The sequence below is a fragment of the Gobius niger genome (genome assembly GCF_951799975.1).
Source record: "Gobius niger genome assembly, chromosome: 18".
NCBI classification, from domain to species: Eukaryota; Metazoa; Chordata; class Actinopteri; order Gobiiformes; family Gobiidae; genus Gobius; species Gobius niger.
The window spans coordinates 14,813,157-14,834,374 of record NC_136869.1 but is presented as its reverse complement, the minus strand read 5'-3'; the positions used below and the strand labels follow the sequence as shown (position 1 = coordinate 14,834,374).

At 43.3% G+C, this 21,218-nt stretch overlaps 1 protein-coding gene across 1 annotated transcript in view; it reads left to right on the top strand.

The window, feature by feature from the left end:
* The window catches only part of pola1 (polymerase (DNA directed), alpha 1), a 46,716-nt gene that overhangs the window by 22,362 nt on the left and 3,136 nt on the right, over positions 1 to 21,218 (top strand). Inside the window, exons 34-36 of the mRNA XM_079575843.1 lie at positions 1,322 to 1,453; positions 10,798 to 10,914; positions 15,924 to 16,020. Coding sequence (XP_079431969.1) covers positions 1,322 to 1,453; positions 10,798 to 10,914; positions 15,924 to 16,020 — 346 coding nt within the window. The remainder of the gene's footprint in view (positions 1 to 1,321; positions 1,454 to 10,797; positions 10,915 to 15,923; positions 16,021 to 21,218) is intronic.

The following is a 21,218-nucleotide window of genomic DNA, read 5'->3' as shown; positions in this document are numbered from 1 at the left end:
ATCGTTCTTTTTGGGGGGTTAAGATGTTTTTTAGTGAAACATTGAGTGTAATTTAGAATCACATGAGAGCGCTGTCTTTGTGCTAATCCCAAGCATTTGATTGCAAAACCTTTACCAAACCAGTAACCAAGGCATTAGGTGCTTTTTAAAGTAATGGTTTGCAAAGATAAATGGACAGGGGAGTGTTTAGAAAAATGTGACTTGTATTGCTTTGAATCTTTTAATGGCCATGATTTATTTGAACTTGCTGAGATGATCTAATACTTGAGCCATTTAAGGAAACTGTTTGTAATGCTTTGTGGGACTATTTTAAGTGCTCCAATCTGGACTCCTCTGGTTCAGGGTTAAATTGATTTAATGCCTTTTGACTGAAGTCGATTCAACCGGTGTATATAGCTCACAGACTAAACATACAGAGAAGCAATGGTAGAAATGGAGGCTGGGGAAGAAAAAAAAAAGCTCTATCAATGTGGGAACAAACACAAAAGGAAATGGAGATGGTAATTTGTGTAGCTGCAAATTCAGGAGTCACATTAGTTGATTGACTGAAGCTGCAGATTTTTCCAAAAGGGAAGGATGTAGGCAAACAGAAAGTGTGCGCGGCCTGGCGGGGGGGTGTCACATGAACACTCGAGCGTCGCTGACTTCTCTGCAGTAACCTTTCTGTGCCGCTGTCACTGCGACAGTTAAATGGAGCTGGAGTTTAAAGGATCAAGTGTTTAAAGCCGTTACATTTAGTGTAATTGTTATGTACTTTTTTTTCTTTTTATTAACAATAAGCCTTTTGTCAAATGGACACATGGGCTTCTGTGGTCACACTGACCTGTTTGTCTACTGTAGCCTAAAGGCCTAAATGCTATGGTTCTTGCTCATTTGTAAAGAAATTATTTAGTTATCTTGAGTTCACAGCACATTATGATTGAGGTTCTTCTCAGTCCAGTTGATAAATGGCCAATTTGGGCCAGTTATGTTCGTTACCATTTCATACGCCTGAAAGACTCACAAATTAGTAATGTCATCTGTTTTTTGATGGGCTTTTCCCTTCCCCAGTTGCCACAACAAATCATCTCTCCTCGATTGCCGTGTTTTTATAATATTTCTTTCGAACTGTGTTAAACTGAATGCCGTTTTCGACAAAACTGCTTTCACAAAGAGCTAGTCGTGTCCCTTACTGTGAGACTGTTGCAGACGATTGTAAAAAGAACAGTTTTCCCCACAGCAAAACAGTTTTTAAAATTAGAAGCTTTTGTTTGCATAAAATAATGTGGAAAGTATTTATTAAATAATCTGCAATGCCACTCAAAGCCACTTTTCCTTCCAGGGATTGAAGTTGGAGCCCAGCTTGATGCGCTGCTGTCATATCCCCTGTGGAAGCCGCCCCATCGACTTCGCTGTGAACATCAGCAACAAACTTCTACTCGACATCCGACGCCACATCAAAAAATACTATTCAGTGAGTATTTCTCCTCATACGCTATAGGCTTGTTTGTTTGCCAGGGCTGAGATAAATAAGCTTGTGTGGGGTTGCAGAAATTCACGCTCGTCTTACTCCTTGAAACATCGGAAATGTATATTAATCTTTGACGGAGTGAAACAAAAGCTTATAGGAGAGAAGAATCCAAGATAATAATGTATAATTATATTGTCACAACTTAAAATTTGCCTCCTTAAGTTGTCAGGGAAAGGTCTGGCAGGTATTTAACACAATGGGAGATGCAACAGATGCAGTAATGGAAGAGACATCTTCAAATGATGTTGAACAAAAGATGAGGAACCCTCAGCAGGGCACCAGGCTGACATTTACAACCACAGTACACTTACAGCAGCTGAAGAACACGATTATTCACTTCAATGCTTCAACGGACCATCGCGTGCAACTGTAACCCACCTGTAGTTGTAAAAGGTGTAACATTTTCACACATGTTTAATTAAAAGTTGGCCATAGATAAAATAACAAAGATATGGAATAGATTTACCCCACTATTTGCTCTTTTTGATATTTAGTTCAAGTCAGTTTTCCAATGACCGTATTTTCCGGACTATAAGTCACACGTTTTTCATAGTTTAGCTGGGGGTGCGACATATACTCAGGTGCGACTTATATATCAACATATGTAATTTCACTTATTTATTATTTTCACCCTGACAGCCGCTAGGGAGCGCTTTAGACTGGTGTATCAGTATCTTCTACTCTGAACACAAATGCCCCAAAAAGAAATGACAAGATGCAAGTAGTGAAATATGCAGCCGAAACCGGTGATCCAGCAGCAGAAAGCAAGTTTGAAGTGAGAAAGAAACTTGTGAGGGACGGTCGAAAAGCAGCGGTGTCTCTGACTGCTATTAAGAAGGCAAAAAAAAGCTCGATGGCCGCAGCTAGAGGAACGATTTTGCAAATGGGTGCTTGAACAACTTGTCAACGGTGCACCAGGGTGGTTGGTGACTTATACTCCGGAGTGACTTACTGCTCGTGTCATATAATTAGAAGAAAATGCACTTTTTCATGATATTCTGTCAACTTAAACTGTAAGACGAATATATGATAGACTCATCATTACATACAAAGTGAGATATGTAGCCTTTATTTGTTATCATTTTGATTATTATGGCTCGCAGCTGGTAAAAAACCCAAATTATAAATCTCAGAAAATTAGGACATTATAAAAATGGACTGTAAGCCATAATCATTAAAATTATAACAAGCAAAGGGTTGACATGTGTCACTTTGCATGTAATGAGTCTATATACTTATATAGTTTCACATTTTAAGTTGAATTACAGAAATAAATGAACTTTTGAACGATATTCTAATTATATTATGAGCACCTTTTATACTCTGGATTTAGAGTTCAGACCAAATACTCAGACCTCCAGGTGGATGAATAGTGTCTGATGAATCGACACAGCGGGACATTCGTATGAACCTTCTTTTAGATTATCCCTTCATCGTCTTTGCAGGGAACTTCTCATCCCAAAAGGGGACCAAATTGAGTGTGTTTCTAGTGGCAAGGGTCGGGAGCATCAGGGCAACAGTGGATGAGTGGTTTGTGTCATAACCTAAAGGTCGGTGGTTCAAATCCAGCAGGTCTGTGATTGTGTCTCTGAATGTGCAGCATTCTGCCGGTGGTGGTCAGAGGGGCCATTGGCAGCCTGTGGCTACAAGAGTCACCTGCCACCGCTGAGTATGGAGGGAATGATTAATGATTACAGTGTAGCGCCTTGAAAAGTTGTTGCCCCCTATTTGGTCAAGATTTTCATTGGTCGACTAAATGCATGCTCAATTAAGATGCTCTTTATTTACATAACACCAGAGGCCTGTGGCAGGTCTATCTTTTAAAAACAGATATATCAAAGTTTTGCAGACAGTGGCGTTTGAATTGATTGTGTAAAATACTTTTGCAAAAAAAAAAAAACTTTGAGGAGAGAAATGAGGACGGTAGATGTCTCTCCTGCGTGTGCATACAGCTGAGATCAGGGGCTCTGTGTCTTTGTGAGATGTTGCCTTCAATAGGCCAGACTAAACCTCAAATACCCTGGTTCTAGTGAAATAGCCGATACGTGAGTCTGACGGCTGTGTCATCACTACACCGTGCAGCACAAAAGTCGAAGAAATGAAGCGGCCTGAGAGGACTTATCACGGAACCACGCGTGCGGCGCATTTCACAGTAAAGCACATGGCTCGTGTTTACATTACGGTGAAACGGAGACAAGTGTCACACGGAAGTGTTACTCGGAGGACATTTGAGACCAGGGACGATGATGCCATGTCATGCCACGCTCCCTTTTAGTCGACTAATCGCTGCTCAGGGCATGTTTTTGGTCGACCATGAAAATCTTTGGTCTTTTAAAGCAGTACTAGGTAACTCTTGCCCCTAGAGGCCATAAGTGCAACTGTAGGTGTCGTTGCACGTTGCGATTTTTTAACTTATTAATTGGAGAGTAAATACTACGCTGACAGAAAAGGCGAAGGGAGGGAGGGATATTGTACACCCAATTATTAAATAGAAATATTTTTTTTCAGTCAAACTTGGCTGTAAATACTGTTTAAAGTGACGCTAGCCCACAGTTAGCTTTGCCCATTAGCCTGTTAACATCTTCTTCGTGATTCTATTAGTGTGTATTGGTGACTCCGGTCCGGTGGCAGTCAAGCTGCAAACATGGTTTTCTGGCCAGAGACACCAGGGGGAGATGAAAGACCCTCCAATCATCCCATAAACACTTGTATTACCCCCACAGAGACTACGAAAAGGATTTATTAAGGTAAACACGTTGCTTTGTACTGCTTTAATGTAAAGCGCAAAACAGTTTGTCTGCATTGGTAGTTGTAATAATAATAATAATACAAAGGGAAAGTATGCAAACTCCACACAAAAAGAAAACACTTGAAGTTGTCAGAAAACTTTTATTTCCAGAATCATCATGCCCTTGCAAAGAGTAACCAAGAGCCTGTAAGTGAAGCGCGGACTCGTAATGACTATTAAGTGCTATCCCATAACAAGGAATAACTAGTGAAGTAGTTGAGAGCACTGTACTCTATTTTTAATAAAAGGAAAAAAAACATTGAAGAGGAAGGTTTATTGTGGTTTCTAACACTTTGGTCTTGAGTAAGTGGAATGCTCTGTCTGCAGGAGTGTGTGCGCAGGGCTAACTCTCCCACAGTGCTGAACAGAAATCAATTAGTGCTGTGAATGTGAGGGGAACGAGCCCCCCTCAGCCTCTTTGTGGCCGAGTGTGAAACAGCTGCTACCACTGAATACTTGCACCTCGCGCGGCCACACACACACACACACAACCGCACAGAACGCACACACTCGCACAGCGCTCTGGCAAGGCCCCGACACCACTGGACACGGCACACACAGCGGGGCAATGGAGAGGGGTAATATTGTGTAATTAAGGATTCCTTTCAGACCGAGGGAGAGTTCAAATAGAGCTGTTTGTCTGGCGAGATAGACTAAAAGCTATGACGACAAGCGCACAGACATGAATCATTAGTGATGCTACCTGCCCCCCCCTTCCTACCCCCCCGCGTTACCAATAAGGCACCTCCTGAGAATGGGCAAACACCACCTTATGCCTTTTTTTTTTTTGTACCATTCTGTCACACATAGTCCCTGCCCATGTCTCTGTCTCAGGCAAAATGAGAGACTTGCTCGTTTCCTGTAACACCCAGTACTACTTTTTTTTATTTCTTTTTCCTACCCCTCCCATCTAACCACCGTTGCCATGGCATTTAACAAATTATTGCAATTACCCCCGCCGCGCAGATCGCCCCTGGAAACGGGCCGAGGGGGCAAGAGGAGAAAGTCGGGGGGGGGGGGGAGTGGGGTGGGGAGGGAGAGCGCCGGGTGAATGAAGACCGGAGAAGGTGATAATCCTGTTTTGAACAAAAGGTCAAATTGTTGAATAGAGAAGCTTTGATTAAGCGGAGGAGGTACAAAGTGGGAGCGTTTGAGCCGCATTCACTGTGTGTGGGTATCCAGAGAGAGAGAGATTTCGGCGAGGTCCCTTCAGCGCTGGAGGAGTTGACTTCTCCCGAGGCTCCTAGCGTGAAGGGTGTGCGTGGGGTAACAGGTGTGTTGGACTGGGACAGGGGGAGGCTGGATTTGGATTCATTTGGAGACCATTTTATTACTTTATTTTAGAACCACTACTGCTATTATTTTGGACATGGTTCAGTTCTTCTTTAACCTCTTGGTCCCCGCCTGAACCGAGCACATTTTCTCGAGTTCAGCATTACTCAAATCTAAAAGGCTTAAAAAAAGGCATCCAAAATAGTGACACAGAGAGACAAAAGGGCGGCAAAAACATGGCGAAAACTTCACTATCACTTTTGTATGTCTTGGCTTTCAAATGAGGCATTACACTGATGCCGAAGATTTTAGATTTGCTTAAAGCCAAACTGTAGGAAATGCACTCGGTTTAGGGGGTACAAGGTTAAGACACCTGTATAGATTTTGTCTGTGGAAAATGCCAAATATTTCCATGTGGTACTTAAATGAAAGAGAGAAATGCTGCTGTCCCTCCTGAATCCAATGAATGACATCTCCTAAATTCCAGCGATTAACTTTTGGCTCCACTGTGACATTAATCTGTACAATACACATCTCTGTATATCCACTAAAGGTGTGTGAATCAAACTGTTATTGAAATTAATTGTTTGCTTGTAGAAATGTCACCGGTAAACAGCCTGTTGTAAATGCCTATTAAAGTGCTTGTTTTGTCTAATCAACTTCCTGAAACAATCATTTACTTTAATTGAGTGATTTTTCAATTATCACCCATTTTGTGATTAATTTGTCCTAATAGTTTCCCATTTATTTGTTGCAACACTTCAGGCAACCGGCTATAATCCAGTTGGGGTCAGACAAAGCTGCTATTAGACAAAACCGGGCATCGTTGTAGCGTTTTCCCTGAAGGAATGGGATGTTTTAAGACCCCAAAATGGAGGATCGTGAGAGCACTTGCAGGTTGGTGTGGAGATGCGTGGTAAATACTGTACAGGCACAGTGCAGAGGGAGGGCTGTGTTTCTCAGGGGGGGCAGGTCGTGGCCTGGTCTTGCCTCTGTTTGGTTAAATTATGTGGAACTCATTTGACGTCTGCATTCAGTGTGTCAGGTATCCACTGCTATAATTATGCAATTATGAGCCTTTATTCTCTCACGTCCCACTGTACACCCCCCGCCTCCACCTGAGCTGCAAAATCCGGCTCAATTTGACAAATTTTCTGTAGCCAGTCTTTACTCTCAAGTCTCTTTGTTTCAGACTTCTATGCACCTCATGTGCGGATAACCTTTTGTACTTCTATAGGGCTGTGAAACATAGCAACAATGAATGAATGAAATATGGCTTTTACCTCTTTTTACCCCTCCACCTTAACCGAGTGCATTTTCTCCAGTTCAGCTTTACCCAAATCTAAAAGCGCCTCTACAGGCCTCATTTTAAACTCATCTAAGCTTCTTCCTCGTTTCTATTGTCTCACATTCGTCCTTTTTGTTTCATGATTTGGTCGTATTTTTGTGGCTTGATTAGTCACATTACATAGAACAAAACAGGGCAAAAAAGCAATGAAAACGCGATAAAACAACATGACCAAAAGTAGTAAAAATGTGGCAAAAAAACACGACAAAAGCTTGGCCAAAATGTGACAAAAGCGTGACAAAAGATTGGCCAAAATGTGACCAAAACATAGCAAAAAGTGGACAAAAACATGTTAAAAACGTGATTAAAAAATGGCAAAAACGTGACAAAAACATGGCAAAATCTTGGCAAAAAACGTGGCAAAATCTTGGCAAAAACATGGCAAAAAGTGACCAAAACATGGCAAAAAAAAAAGACAAAAAAGAGACCAAAACATGGCAAAAAGTTGACAAAAACGTGATAAAAATTTACCAAAACGTGGCAAAAAATTGACAAAAACGTGACACAAGTGCAGTGTTTTTCATGTTTTTGTTGGCCAGGAGGTTGATTGAGTCCAGCTCTACGTAAAGAATCCTCCTCAAGCTCGACACAGTTGAAAAAGTGATTATAGAAAGAGGGGTTTTGTTTTGTTTTTATAATAGTTTGCTTTTTGTTTTTTTGTATCAATCCATTATTACAGGCAATTGTACTTTCTGTGCCCATCCCAAGCAAAGAAGTGGCTATGGACGACACAGGACGGGCATGTGAAGCACAATCTGCTCCAACACTGACAAGGCAAACGAAACCTTAATTCATTTAAACTGTATAAACACATTCAGACGTTTGCTTAAAACGATTTGCCCAACATCCGTGGGAAACGGCGTGTGTGCCAAAGCCTGCGTCCCAATAACAAAACACAATCGACGTGAACTAGCCTTCATCATCTTATCAATTGTGATTATCCTGCGTGCATTTTTATCAGTGACCGTGAGCCAGCTTGATTTCACACAATGCTCAGGCGCTATATGGAGTTGTTTGGGTAATTAGCCCCGGTGGCGCTTTGTGAGTAAAGCTGTGAACTGTGGGACTTTCTAATTGATTTGGAACATGTGTTTGTGTCTGCGAGATTGGCGCGGAGAAGAGGTGGTGGTCCGTAACTGGTGCCACACTTTCATGTTTAGAAATCAACAATTGAGGACTGCATCATCCTTAAAGTGGCGTTGTGTTAAATGTTTGACAGTAGTCTGGTTAAAGCCGTACTGTGTAGCATTTCACCCCTTAAATGGAATCCAGTACAAGAAGGAAAAAATGCCTTCATGTGTCGTTGCTGCGAGTGGACTCTCCTCAGACCTGTCCTGTAACGCAGGAGTTTAGTGGGAGTTTAGTTTTGTTACGGCATAAAAAGAGCTTATAATTTCTGTGATCTTTTATTTTTAATTCCCAAATGTGTCCAATAAATCATACACAATGGGATCATCTTGACTTAACCTCTTAAAGGGATATTTCAGGATTTTTGACATAGGGCCTCATTTCCTAGTTATCCAGAGTGTTGTTGATTTCTGGAGATATTTCTCTTTTCTCTTTTCTCTTCTCTCTTCTCTTCTCGTTCTTTTATTTGAAGAGTTTCGTGGCGCTAGGCTAGTGCAAGGCTCGCGCATTTCTATGGTATCAGCTAGCCTGCATTAAAAACAGTCTGACCCACTCCACAGTGCGCCTGAGGCAAATCACTTAAAACGCCAGACTAGCCATATAAATGTTTGTGTCAATAGAATAGTTTTTGGAATATAACTGACCTTGCATAACATGAATGACCGCGTTTTGAGGGACTATTTTCTAGCACTCTCTGCCACTGCGTAGCGTATACAACCACGAAGCTGATGCTGAAATGCAAAATTGTTAAAACTCTTCTATCGACACAGACATTTATATGGTTAGTCTGGCGTTATAAGTGATTTGCCTCAGGTGCACTGTGGAGCGGGTCAGACTGTTTTTAATGCAGGCTAGCTGATACCTTAGACATGCGCTAGCCTTGCACTAGCCTTGCATCACGAAACTCTTCAAATATAAGAACTGCAGGAATTAAAAAGAAAAAAATCTCCAGAAATCAGCAACACTGATGTAATACACTGGATAACTAATCCTGAAATATCCCTTTAAACACTGCCTAAAATGAGCACATTGTCCCAAGTTCAACTTTACCCAAATCTAAAAGCTTCTTTAAAAAAAGTCAAAATAGCGACAAAATGAGACGTAAATGAAGATGAAAACGCAGCATAACAAAGTGTCAAAAAAGCAACAACAGCGCAACAAAACCGTTACAAAAAGCGTCAGAAATGCAACTAAAATGTGGCAAAAAATACGAGGTGAAAGTGACAACAACGCGAGGTAAGATCTTGGATGAGTTTTGTTGGTCTTGGCTTTCAAATGAGGCATTAAACTGGACTATAGGCCAGTCCAGAAGCTTTTAGATTTGGGTAAAACTGAACTGGAGAAAAAGGGACTTCCACTTCCCGTTCAAACATGTGGCTTCTTCCCAGGCTCTGTCCGTGACTTCTCGATCATCCAGTTGGTGCTCTGCATTGTTGGCTTTTCAAAAACAGGAAGGACACGTTAAAGCGATGCAGGATTAATTGCCATCATAGGTGCCTCTAATGCCGACCTCATCATGGTTGAACACTTGAGCAATCAAGTATAAGTCACTTAATTTAGATTAATTTGTGCTGTGTATTTATCTGCTGATCTGTGTCGCGGCTTAATTACACCATCTGGGATTTGGTCTTAAAATAGAAGGGGAAAAAAGTTCTATATATAATCTGCATGTCATTTTGAAGATGAAGAAGATGCTCCTGGTAGTTTTCTTGCTTTCAGCAGTTTGCTGAAATAAAAGGAGCAATTGTTTTTATCCTACTTGTGAGTGATATAGTGCAATAGTTATTTTGATACAGGACACACAGTCGTCAGAGCTACACATACAATCAATGAAGTAATATTGCAATCAATCGGCCTTTTTATGGAAAGGCAGGTGCAGCCTTTTGACAGCGGTTTGTTGGAGTGATTGAGCGGCCACAGAGGCTGATGGTGGAGGGCCATTTGCACTGTCATTAGTTGGGCATTAACTCCCTCCCCTTTAAAGCCCCTTTAAGTAATGACGGGGCATCCGAAGGAGCTGGGGGGATTTGCTGAATAATACGGGCGAGATTGAGAGGGGTAGACCGCAGCACCTGCCCAGGGTCAGCAACTCACCCCAGGGGGCACTAACTACTGTCGTTTTGCCTGTCAGACCTGGCCTCCCTGTCACACGGGCGAAAGCTGTAGATTTGAATGTAAAGAAAGGCGTGTGTAGACGGCGTCTGGTCAGCTGTACGTACCATTTTGTTCTGTCGGCGTTCGAGGAGCTGAATAAAAGCAACCGTTTTCTGCAAATTTCCCTCATTAATCTGACTGTTTTTGGAGCGTCTGGACGGGAACAGCAGTTTTGTCAATTTTCCACGACACTTATATATTGATTCAATAAACGGCGACACATTTGATAAAAAGGCGTTTTTGTAGCATCGCATGAGCAGCTGGATGTTGCGTATCGCCTGATGTAAATGAACTAAGAAAATGAATTAAAAGTACTTCATACCATGGTCCGGGTGAATACTCGATTCTGATTGGCTGGAGGGTGTCCGACAATAAACAACTGAGCTGGAGCTACTTTCAGGTAAAACTGATTAAAAAGTGAAATAACTCCTGCCCAGGACTTAAAAAAATATGCAAACAGGCCCCGATGAACAGTTTCAGTTTGCAGGACCGTGGCATAAGCGGGATGACGCACTCCGAGGTGTCCATTATCAAACTCATTCATAGCTGTCCTAATTTCTTGCCAAACTCCCCAAATGTGTCATGCTTCTGCTTTAGGGCTGGTTGGTGTGTGAGGACCAGGCGTGCCAGAACCGGACCAGGCGCCTGCCCGTCGCGTTCTCTCGACACGGACCCATCTGCCCCGCCTGCACGCGGGCCACGCTCAGACCCGAGGTAACCCTCACACACTCACGAGCTCTCTGAATTCACAAGTTTATCAAGATATTTTGCAGAACAACCTGAGACATTCACAGCAGCGTGGAATAAGTAAGTGAACCCTTGTATTAAATAGCTGGCTGATGAATCTTGGATCATTCCTCTTTACAAAACTGTTGCAGTTCAGTGAGATTCCTGGGTTCACTTACTTATTCCACACTGTCCTGTGAATGTTTACATGTTGTGGCCAATAAAAATATGAAAACATGTAATTGTTTGGGTGGTATTAGTTTAAGCAGACACTGTTTATTCCCTCTTATGATTTTGATGAAGATCAGACCATATTTTATGACCAATTTAGGCAGAAATGTGAGAAATTCCAAAGCGTTCATATACATGTTCCTCCCACTGTATGAGCACTTTTGCAAGAGCTTCTTAAAGTCCTGAGAAAACTTTACAATTAAGTAGCAACTGAAATGATAAAACACATAGATAAGTATCCATCCTGTCTGTTAAATGCCAAAGAGAAACCAGGTCTAAACGAGGCCTAATCCAAGACCGGAAATGGTTATGAAACTTTCCCATTATGATCATCTAAGAGCAATTCCATCCGTGATACAGGTTGTAGGCCTGTTAGGGATTGGAAAAATGTCCTTTGTGAAGCGCTTTGGGAGACTTGTGTCATGGGGAAAGCGCTGTACAATTGAGATTCCCTTCCCCTTCTTCTAAGAATGACATAAATTGCACACACTCTATACATTTTCTCCAGACGATGGTGCTATGGAGCCAGCTTTGCCATATATAGCCTTATTAGTGTCACGTTTCACTCTATGCATTTCCAGGCCCGTTCTTTTTGACGGTGGTCTTTTCTTTATTGTGTCTCCACTTGTGTGCGACTGCGAGCACACCTTTTTCGAGCCGCTAAGAGCTGGGTGGTAGTTTAGCCATTAAAAGCATGTGTCTGTCTCACGCTGGTAGCCCACTTATGAACACTTTGTTAGCTTGACCACTGGATTTAAAAGAAACACTCTCCCTTTCAATTTGACCGTGATGTTTCAATCTATTTTTTTTGTGTCCCCTCTGTCCCGCTCCTCGCCAGTTTCTGTCTCGGTCCTCGCCTTAATTCCCTGTTGTCATTTTTTATCTAACATGTCTCGCGCCGCCTGCCCCATCCCCAGTTGCTTTGCTGTGTCTGGCTCTGTGGCGACAGGTTGTAAACCAGAGAACCAATTTTTGCTGTCACTGTAGCCACTTAGTCGCCCATTGCTGCGTCGGAGGGCCGCGGCACTTTAAACCGCGGCTGAATAAAACATTTAACTCTCGCCGCTTATTCGCGCTCCGTTCTCGGCCCCAAAACCCGTTTCTAACTAGTTCTAAAGTAACAAACTCAACATCCCACCACCTGTTGGTTCAAGTTTCAATCGGAAATCTTTTGAAACTATTAACTTCCATTTGTTCTGTCTTGATTGATCGGACTTGGTTATCTATGGCCTGTTATGGATGATCCTGCCGTGAATTGAAATATATAACAGTAATAATATATTTAGAAAAAAGACAAATCTAGGTTGTTGGGTAGAAGGCCGTATGAAGCATCACAAAGCAATCGCTATTGGTGACCTTGAATAAGAAATGTAAACTCCAAATGATGGCTGACCTGACCTCTGGCCTCTCTTTAAAGCAAACACGCGTTGATTTGAGGGATCAAGTATTGTGCGATTCATGTTCGCATGTGTCTGAACCGAGCTGATGCATGGAGATTAATAGCCCAGCAGCTAACGTATTAAATTGCTGCCAATTATGCAAAGTACTTAAGAGGCTATTCATGGCTGTGTGAGCTGCTGCTGCTACAGACCATGCTCAACAACTGAGGAGGAAGATGAGGCATTCAATAGTCCACATTGTTGAGGCTTTGTTTTCTGAGCAATTTTGTGATTACATGTATATCCCTCATAGTCGTGTATAATGTTAGTCACGTACAAGACTTTTGTCAGAAGCTATAGAACCACATTATGCAGTTACTTCAAGGTTTTCACTGACTTGTTCTCTGCAGAGTTTTTGTGGAGGAGCTCCTCTTCCCCATTTCTCTGGTGCATCGAGCTGCATTCACTGTCGCTGTGGGTGCTGCCTCTTCCTCTGTCTATCCCTCTCTCTTCCCCTCTCCCTTTGGACACTGTTGCGGAGCGTGATCTGATCTCCATGTAATGGGAGAGTAATAGGCACTCTGCCTTGATTGGTTGGTAATTTAGGGGAGTTATGCACAGGTGCAATTTGTAATATTTTCAGTAAATTAAATTTCTTTCTCTTCCTCTCCTTCTCGCACTTTCTTCTCCCTATGCAGCGCTTAACTCAAATGGGCTTTTTTTTCTCGCCCTGTTTCAGATCTTAGTTCTGACTTTCCTTTTCTTGGCCTTTCATTCAGCCTCTCTCCTCCTGCTCCATTCTTTTATTTTCCTCAGTCCCTCCTTAGCTCTTACACTGCCTCACTCTTTCTCTCCCTCCCTCCCTGTCTCTCTCTCCTTTTCTCCCCTCGTTTTATTGATGTACGCTCAGGCGCCCATTAGAGCTCCCTTTTTCCCTCTAGTGGAAATTGCAGCATGTTAATTTTCACACAAATTACGGCAATAGCAGGTATCTCTATTTGATACATTATAGCGGGAGCAATCAGAGATAATTGAGTGCCTTTCAGAGGGAGACGGCTGCATTCACTGCCGGCTCAAAGCTGCCCCATTATCGCCTAATCGCTCTTTAAACACTGAATTTTGCCGAACAAAAATTCTTGTCATAATTTTGCTTAAGTGTATTTGGAAATCACAGTCCTTTGAGCGAGGATAATTGAAATCAAATCCCTTTCACTGGAGCTGACATTTCTACATTTCCCCCCAATTGAAATTAATTTCAAAAATTGAGCATGAATATCTTCAAATAGCAGGCAATTATGCCTTTCAATGGGGAGAAATTACCGGTGCTGAATCGTTGGAGGCTTGCGGGCGAGAGCACCAGTTAAATGCCTTTGTTTCCCGCCGTGTTTGCCTAGTAAAGATTTACATATATTGACTCATTATGGTGTCTTGTGAAGCTGATCGGCGTGACTACCACAACCGGCAATAACGCTCATCGCATCTAAAAAGCTCAAGAGTTTTAAAGCCTCGTGGCCTCACAGCTGAGGAAAATGTATGTTTGTGTCTCTCCCTCTCGCTCTCTGTCTGCAGCTGCACTGTGTGAACATTGTGCATCCACTACTTACAGCGCGTGTTTGTAGCAGAGCTGCACAAGAGCAGCTTTTCTGCAGGCCTCCAGTCATCTGCCCGGCTTCTGGGACATGTCAAGTAATTAACTAATTCATCCACCTGAGTCCAATCATTGTACCTTTACCTGGCCAGTGAGGGGCGCCGACGCCACAGGAGGGGTCAGGTGTCATTTTGAAATGTATGGGGTCTTGAGTGCAGGTTGTATTACGAGTCATTTAAGGCACTTTCCATGCAGGGTGGATCAATTTGCATCATTACTGCTCTTCTCCTTTTTCTACACTTCCTGCCTTGTTTGGTCACTTCCGCACAATCACGTCTCATTCTTCCCTTTGCCGTTACTGTATCTGTGCACAAGCTGATGGACCTGCCTGCGTGTCACGGGGGAGTCACTCGGGGTGGGGGGGGAGGGAGGCAAAGGGGGTACGAGGTGGGGGCTGGGGTGGCTCCGTGCTCCCGGGAGAGAGGCAATTTCACAGCTGGTTTGCTCCTTAGGCAGTCAGGCTGAAAATGCTGCAGATTTGTGGAGCAAATTGAAATGGTGTCAGTGCAGGAACAAAGCGGCGAGCTGAATGACGAGGTGGGCGTGCGTGTGTGTGTGTGTAGGTGCGTGTGTGTGTAGGTGTAGGTGTGTGTGTGTGTGTAGAGGTGGGGTTGAGGGGCTCTAAATTCAATAACAACCCTGTAACATTTTGGCCACGCCTTTCCGACACCTGTCAGTCAATCAGCGCGCACCTTAAGGCCCGCCCACAATCAGCGCTGCATTGTTCGGATGCGCGCCCGGTGTCCCGCGTTGTGTTTTTCCGCGAGACGAAGAAGAAGAAGAAGTGGCGGCGTGTGATGTTTGCGCCGACCGAGCCTGTTCAACCTTGGCAACAGTAACCGAGGCTCCATTATGGGGATGTTGCATGGTTTGGTTGTTGACGCGGCGGAGCATCAACGGTCAACAGCTGTGTGCACCATGTGGGCAGCAGTAGACGTCCATTAAACACATTCACACACGGCGTCGTTTGCATTCAGCTGCATTAGATACTCTTGCCACTTGATTATGCCACAGCAGTAAAAACTGAAATTACAATTACCCACACGTCGGATTGGCAGGTATAATGGGCACACACCGAGGCGCGCGCACACATGAATTGTCATGGGATTCTTCCTGGTGGTAATAATAATGCACTCAGCGCACACCTGATGGCAGTGTGGGGTCGGGGCTTAGCGTGCCCTCTCCAGTGTAGCGAGGAAATGACGAGCCAATAACTGCAATTAAACATGCAGTATAATGGCTAATCAAATTGACAGCCTCGACTGTTCGCATGCCTCTCTCACAATGCCTTATCACAACAAACTATTATGAGGGAGGGTGTTTCAGGCCTGATCCCCTCTGCTTTCTCTGTTTCTCACATCGGCTCGCTCTGAATCCGGAGCAGTTAGCTTGTTTTTTATTGTTTTCTTCCTCCTTCCCTTCCCATCACTCTTTCATTGTCTCTGTGTCTTTGCCTGAAGCGGGCGTGTGGCTTTATTTAACACACTGGAGATGAGCAATATAAGCAAATGTCTGCGTGTTTGATTAGATTTAACCTAATTATTGTATCGGGCTAGCGCTTTTCCCAAAACCACTATGTACACTGTTTATATCTCTCTGCTCCTACTCTGGTATTTATGCAAACAGCTGTGTGTCCCTACTCTTAAATTCTTGAATATTTTTACAGTTGTTAATGCGTCGTTGCCTCCATATTGTCAAACTTGACGTGTTTTGTCCTTTTGTTTTTGTTTTCTCGACAGTATTCGGAGAAAGCCCTGTACAACCAGCTGTGCTTCTACAGATTCATCTTTGACTGGGATCATGCAGTCAATAAAGTAATACCCGCTGATGACAGAGGTAAGGATCTGAGTACCCATTTGGAAAGCGATTTACAAAGTTGCACTTCTTCTCACAAAAGTTGGATACGCGTCACGTTCAATTCGTGGGATAATTTCTTCCAAAACTGCCCTTTTTTTATGTTATTTATTTTGCCTTTGTGCTGCTCCTGATTTCCGTCATTATTCTTCAGTACCGCCTTAAGAAGTAAAATCAAGTTACGACAACCGTTATTGAAGTTTGATTTTTGATGTCCTAGCAATGCTCCGGCACAAATACACATACAACATAGCATTAGCAATCAATGGCGCAACGTAAACCCTTTACCCAGGCTGCACTTAAAATATTCCGCCTGATGCGGCGCACACATGCACACACCGGAGCGGGGTATGAGCAGTGGATATGGGTAGGGGGGTTAAGGACATTCAGCTCCTCGAGTCGACAGCCCTAATTTAGGAGACGGATTCAATCAACCACACATACAGAATGCAAAACGCTCCAATCACTGCAGAAAGAAAGAGAGGGCCCTCCACCGCTCTGCCTCTACCCCTGTCCTCACTGCCCATCGCTGTGGCTCTCTGCTCTCGCTCTCCTTTCTCTCTCTCTTTGCCTCTCCTAGACAGGCACTCGTTTGGCTGTGTTGATTGAAAACAGGTTTTAGATTTGGGGAAATGATAGGGGGAGTAATGGGCGCGCTGACGAAAGGATAGCCCTTCTCCTATAATGGGACATGGAGCGTATATTTCCCCCCTTGGACTCAAATAGACGCTACTCCAGCGCTCTGGGCGCGCTCAGTAGGCGTCAGCCACAAGGCCTCTTTACCCATAGTTCTCCCTGATTGATGTCACTTGATTAGAAAGGGCTGCGAGGCTGAGCGATTTATTTATTTGATTAATATTTATGTATGTATGTTATTTATGTATGTATGCCTGAAAGCTGCGGAGTAGCCAGTGAGAGGCAGGCCTGGAGTGAGGCAGCAGAGGTAAATATAATGTGTAATCAACAGATGACCACTCGGGAGATGGAGGCGCCGGGCCGCTGTGGGCTGGGAGGGGTTGGAAGAGTACTAACATGATTATAGCCCCCTTTTTCACATTTTTTTTTATTTTTTATTTCTGCCTTTGCCCAGATGTAAGAAATCATCACCAATCAATCCCTGACTCCTCTTTCTTTATGTTCCTTCCTTTGTGCCGGGTTTGATCTGCCATTGGCTTTCCGCCGCTCGTTCTCATTTTGTCTTCCACAATACGCCACGGTACAATACAGTCCAATCTTGGCGACTGTTAATGTATTATTGTGCTAACATCTTGCGCCTCGGAAAGTGCACACAAGACACACACACGCTGTACAAACAGGAATGTGGAATTGTTGTGCAAATGATTAGAAAATCTGCTTTTTTACTCTTCATAGTGAAACTTTTCGAGGTGCTTTTCCGTCACAAAGTTGAAAACGTGTGCCGACTAAACCATAAGTGCATTAATGTCCTTTGTGTTCAGTTATGTCTTGAGTTGTAAGTCGCATGACCAACAGTTCACCTTTTTGTTTCACAGTCTGTGGTAACTTTGCTCAGAAACTGCAGTTATGTTGACACTAAATGCAGCGTCAGCGTAGCTCTCGACAGGTAGAATATGCTCTGATCAGGTTTTACTGCCTCCAGCTTTATCATTTAGTGTTGCTTCCGTACCACTGTCGACATGAGTTACAGTATGCCCACCTCCGACACACTCCTAAACATGCTTTTCACAAATGGCTGAAGATAAATGTATGTGTATAGGTGCATGCTGCTATAAAATATAGGTTTAAAGAGTTATCCCTCCATCCTGGGGCAGTAATACCACATATTACTGCATTACACACCCAGGGGCCACAGTGCTCCGATTACAGGGAAGAGACATACAATCCTTTACACCCTGTTGTCTGTCTGTGTTCGGGAGTGTGACTGAATGTCTCCAGGATTATCTTCATATAATGCACCTACAAGGATTTGTGAGCTGGGATTGTGTCTAAGCACTGGCTTAACTCGATACCTTTGTATTTCTGGAGGAGACATACAAGCGCTGTACAAGTTGGACTAGAAGTGTCTAATTCCTCTATTGTTACCTCCGAACTGCTGTAAGTGCTTCAATGAGACACCGGTTTGTGCTGGATGATGGACTCCTCTGCTACAGTCCGCACGGACACCGGTATGTATCTTCAAGGAGCGACTGCAGGTCTGATGAAGTTTATAGCTGGTTTAGACTTTTCACTTAAAACCAATTAAACAGTAAGATCCTGTAAAAGTGTAGTGTTCAACAAATGTATTTATTTGTTTATTTGTTAGGGACACTGTATGTTACTGAGAGGAGAACATGCAAAACTCCACACTGAAAGGCCCCGTCCAGGTGGGAATCGAACCCGGGACCTTCTTGCTATGAAGCACGAGTGCTAACATGCTGCCTTTTTTAGACCATAGTGGCTGTTCACGTTTTTCTGGAAACAGCTGTTAGAGTAGATATTCTCATAGGGATTGTGCTTATAGGGCTGCACAATATATCGCAAAAATATGGTATCGCGATATTAGGTGATGCAATATCCGTATCGCAAGAAGCTGCAATATATCGCAACATCACTAAAGTCTTCTCCATCTGACTTAGATCAACACATTTTTTTTTTTTTTTACGGTTCAGTTTTAGATCAACATTAACTAACTTGGCTCAATTTTAGTCTTTTGTTCCTGATGAAGTCTTTAAGTGTTCACAATTTGCTGCTGCTGATTTGTGTTGAATTACTATGGAACATATCGTGTTGAAATGGTTCAATATCGCAATAGTATTGGTATCGTAATATTGCACAGACGTATCGCATATCGCAAGTTACTTCAGTATCGCTTCGCCCTACCGTGCTCATTACAAGCAATGGTGACAGAGCAAGACTGACGACTTCATTGTTTTTAGGGCTGCGTGGTTTATCACCGAATGCAAGATGGAGCCACAATACAATGATGATTTGCGTAATACACAGCCTAAAACGACACACAGCAACCTCAAACTGTGCAAAACTTCTATTTTAATTCTGTTTCCCCCAATTCAGTTCCATTTTACAAGTTATGTTTTGGTAGTTGCTAGTACATATATTATTCGTTCACATTCCTCAATGTTGTGTGTTGAAGTGGTTAATTAAAAAATAATGTGATGCCGTTATTGCAGTATTCTAGGTGATTATCAAATATGCCATTTTCCTCATGTCACGCAGCCCTAATGGTATCCCATAGCGTTAGTTTAGCGTTCACGCGTATGTAAATATACACTTCAAAAGCTTGTTAAAGGGAAATATTGTTACATAAATGACCTGCGAGTCACAGTGGAGTGTAATTTGATCAGCGCACGTGTGTACTCTGCAGCTCGCGTCTGCATTTACAAGCGTGCCCGGCTTATCTACATGGACATTGCATTTTTGTGTTGATTGCTGTGACTGAGTAAAACATGGAGGTAATTTCATCCGCTGCAGGAGATCTCTAATAGATTATACACACAGCCACTCACTCGGGCGCTTTGAAAAAACGCGCTGTCCATTCCTGAGCTGAACATCCCGTATCAATGACTTTCAAATCATTTCATGTCAGTTTTCATCTTTCATGTCTGCCTCCCTTTTTTTTTTGCGCGGCTCAATCTGTTGCCGTGCCTTTTCCACCCGTCACCGTCCCGAAGACCACCCTCCTCTGTCGAGTGTGGGCAGTATGATTGCGTGTGCGAGCAATAATGTAATTTTGCCGCATTGATAAAATATAAATTGTCCTTGAGCTGCGCTTTTCTAATGATCCATTTACCGACAGCCTCTCTTGCCATCTCGCAGCTCTCTGCATTTGCACCTCTCCAACCCTCCCACTCTTCTCCTTCTTCCCCTTTTCTTCTCGTCCTCTGTCTCTCCCTCTCTCTCCCCTCTCCATTTTCTACCTTCCCCTCCCACTCCGCCGCCGATACAAAGCGGGGTGGCAAAATCTGCGGGTACGATTGTCAAATCAATTATTCATTCTGTGCAATTACACTCACACAAAGAAGTTTCCCTGTGCTCCGAGTGGTGATTAAATTAACTGCTATTCCAGCTGCCCGTCGCACCAGCCTAATAGAATATTCATGCCGACGGCCGACGGAATGGCCGATCTCCATTAACTTCATCATGCTCACTTAATTACAGGCTTGTTATTGTATTTACACCTAGTTAGTGCGTGCAGAGCCCCGATCTACTCGTGCCCGGCTTCGGCAGAGTGTGCACGAGTGTGTGACAACACCTAGTTAGAGCTAAGATCACCCCTGATACCCCACTACATGTGGATGTGTGTGGGTCGTTGTAGTGATTGAGGGCCATTATATCATTAATTAGGCAAGTTTTTGTGATTCCGCTGTGTGTGAGAGTGGGTTTGTTTCATCAGTCATTGACATAATCTCATCTTGTTGCTCGGTTCCTGGCCTTCCCCTGTAATATCACACAGTCGTCCACCTTATTTATGAGCGTAGCACGCTATACTGTATATGTTTGAACCACAGATACATATACATCGCAAAGTCACTGATATTTACACATTCTTTATCAACGCAATTGAAACACATGCGTTAAAGTCCAGTGTCAGTCAATTTTGTATCGTTTTAGCCGTACTTAACCCCTGATTTAGTAGTCACGTTGAAGAAGTTTGTTAAAATATCACCTGATCGTTATCGAACATCACCATTTCTTTTCATATCATGCCTCTCCAGTTCATATGGGTTTTGTGCAAGTCTACGGTTTTGCAGACTTTCCTCATGGCGCCTGAATTGGTGTTGAAAGTGTTTGACATTCCATAAGTCAATGCTGTTACTTAATCTCTCCTTATTGTTCTTTTTGGCCTTCCCCAAACCCCATCTCTGATCTTCCAGACGCCGTGCCTCAGCTCTTTAGGGGAGGCTATTTATTTGAACTGCACTCCCCGCTGTGCTCCGAGTTGCGGCGAGGTCTACCGCTCTTTCTTGTGGTCTCTGTGACTCTTAAATCATTCTTTTATCTGTTCGCCACACAGTGATTGAGGTGGAAAAGAGAAGGAGTGATGGAGAAAGAACGCGCAAGGGGAGGAGGAGGAGGAGGAGGGGGGGGCAAATTATTTTCTCCTACCTTTCAGAAAAGATGACATGATTGCTTTCGCTTGATCATGCATCATCGCGCCTTTCTATTCGCCCAGATAAATAGACTAGTTTGTCTCTGCCTTCCTT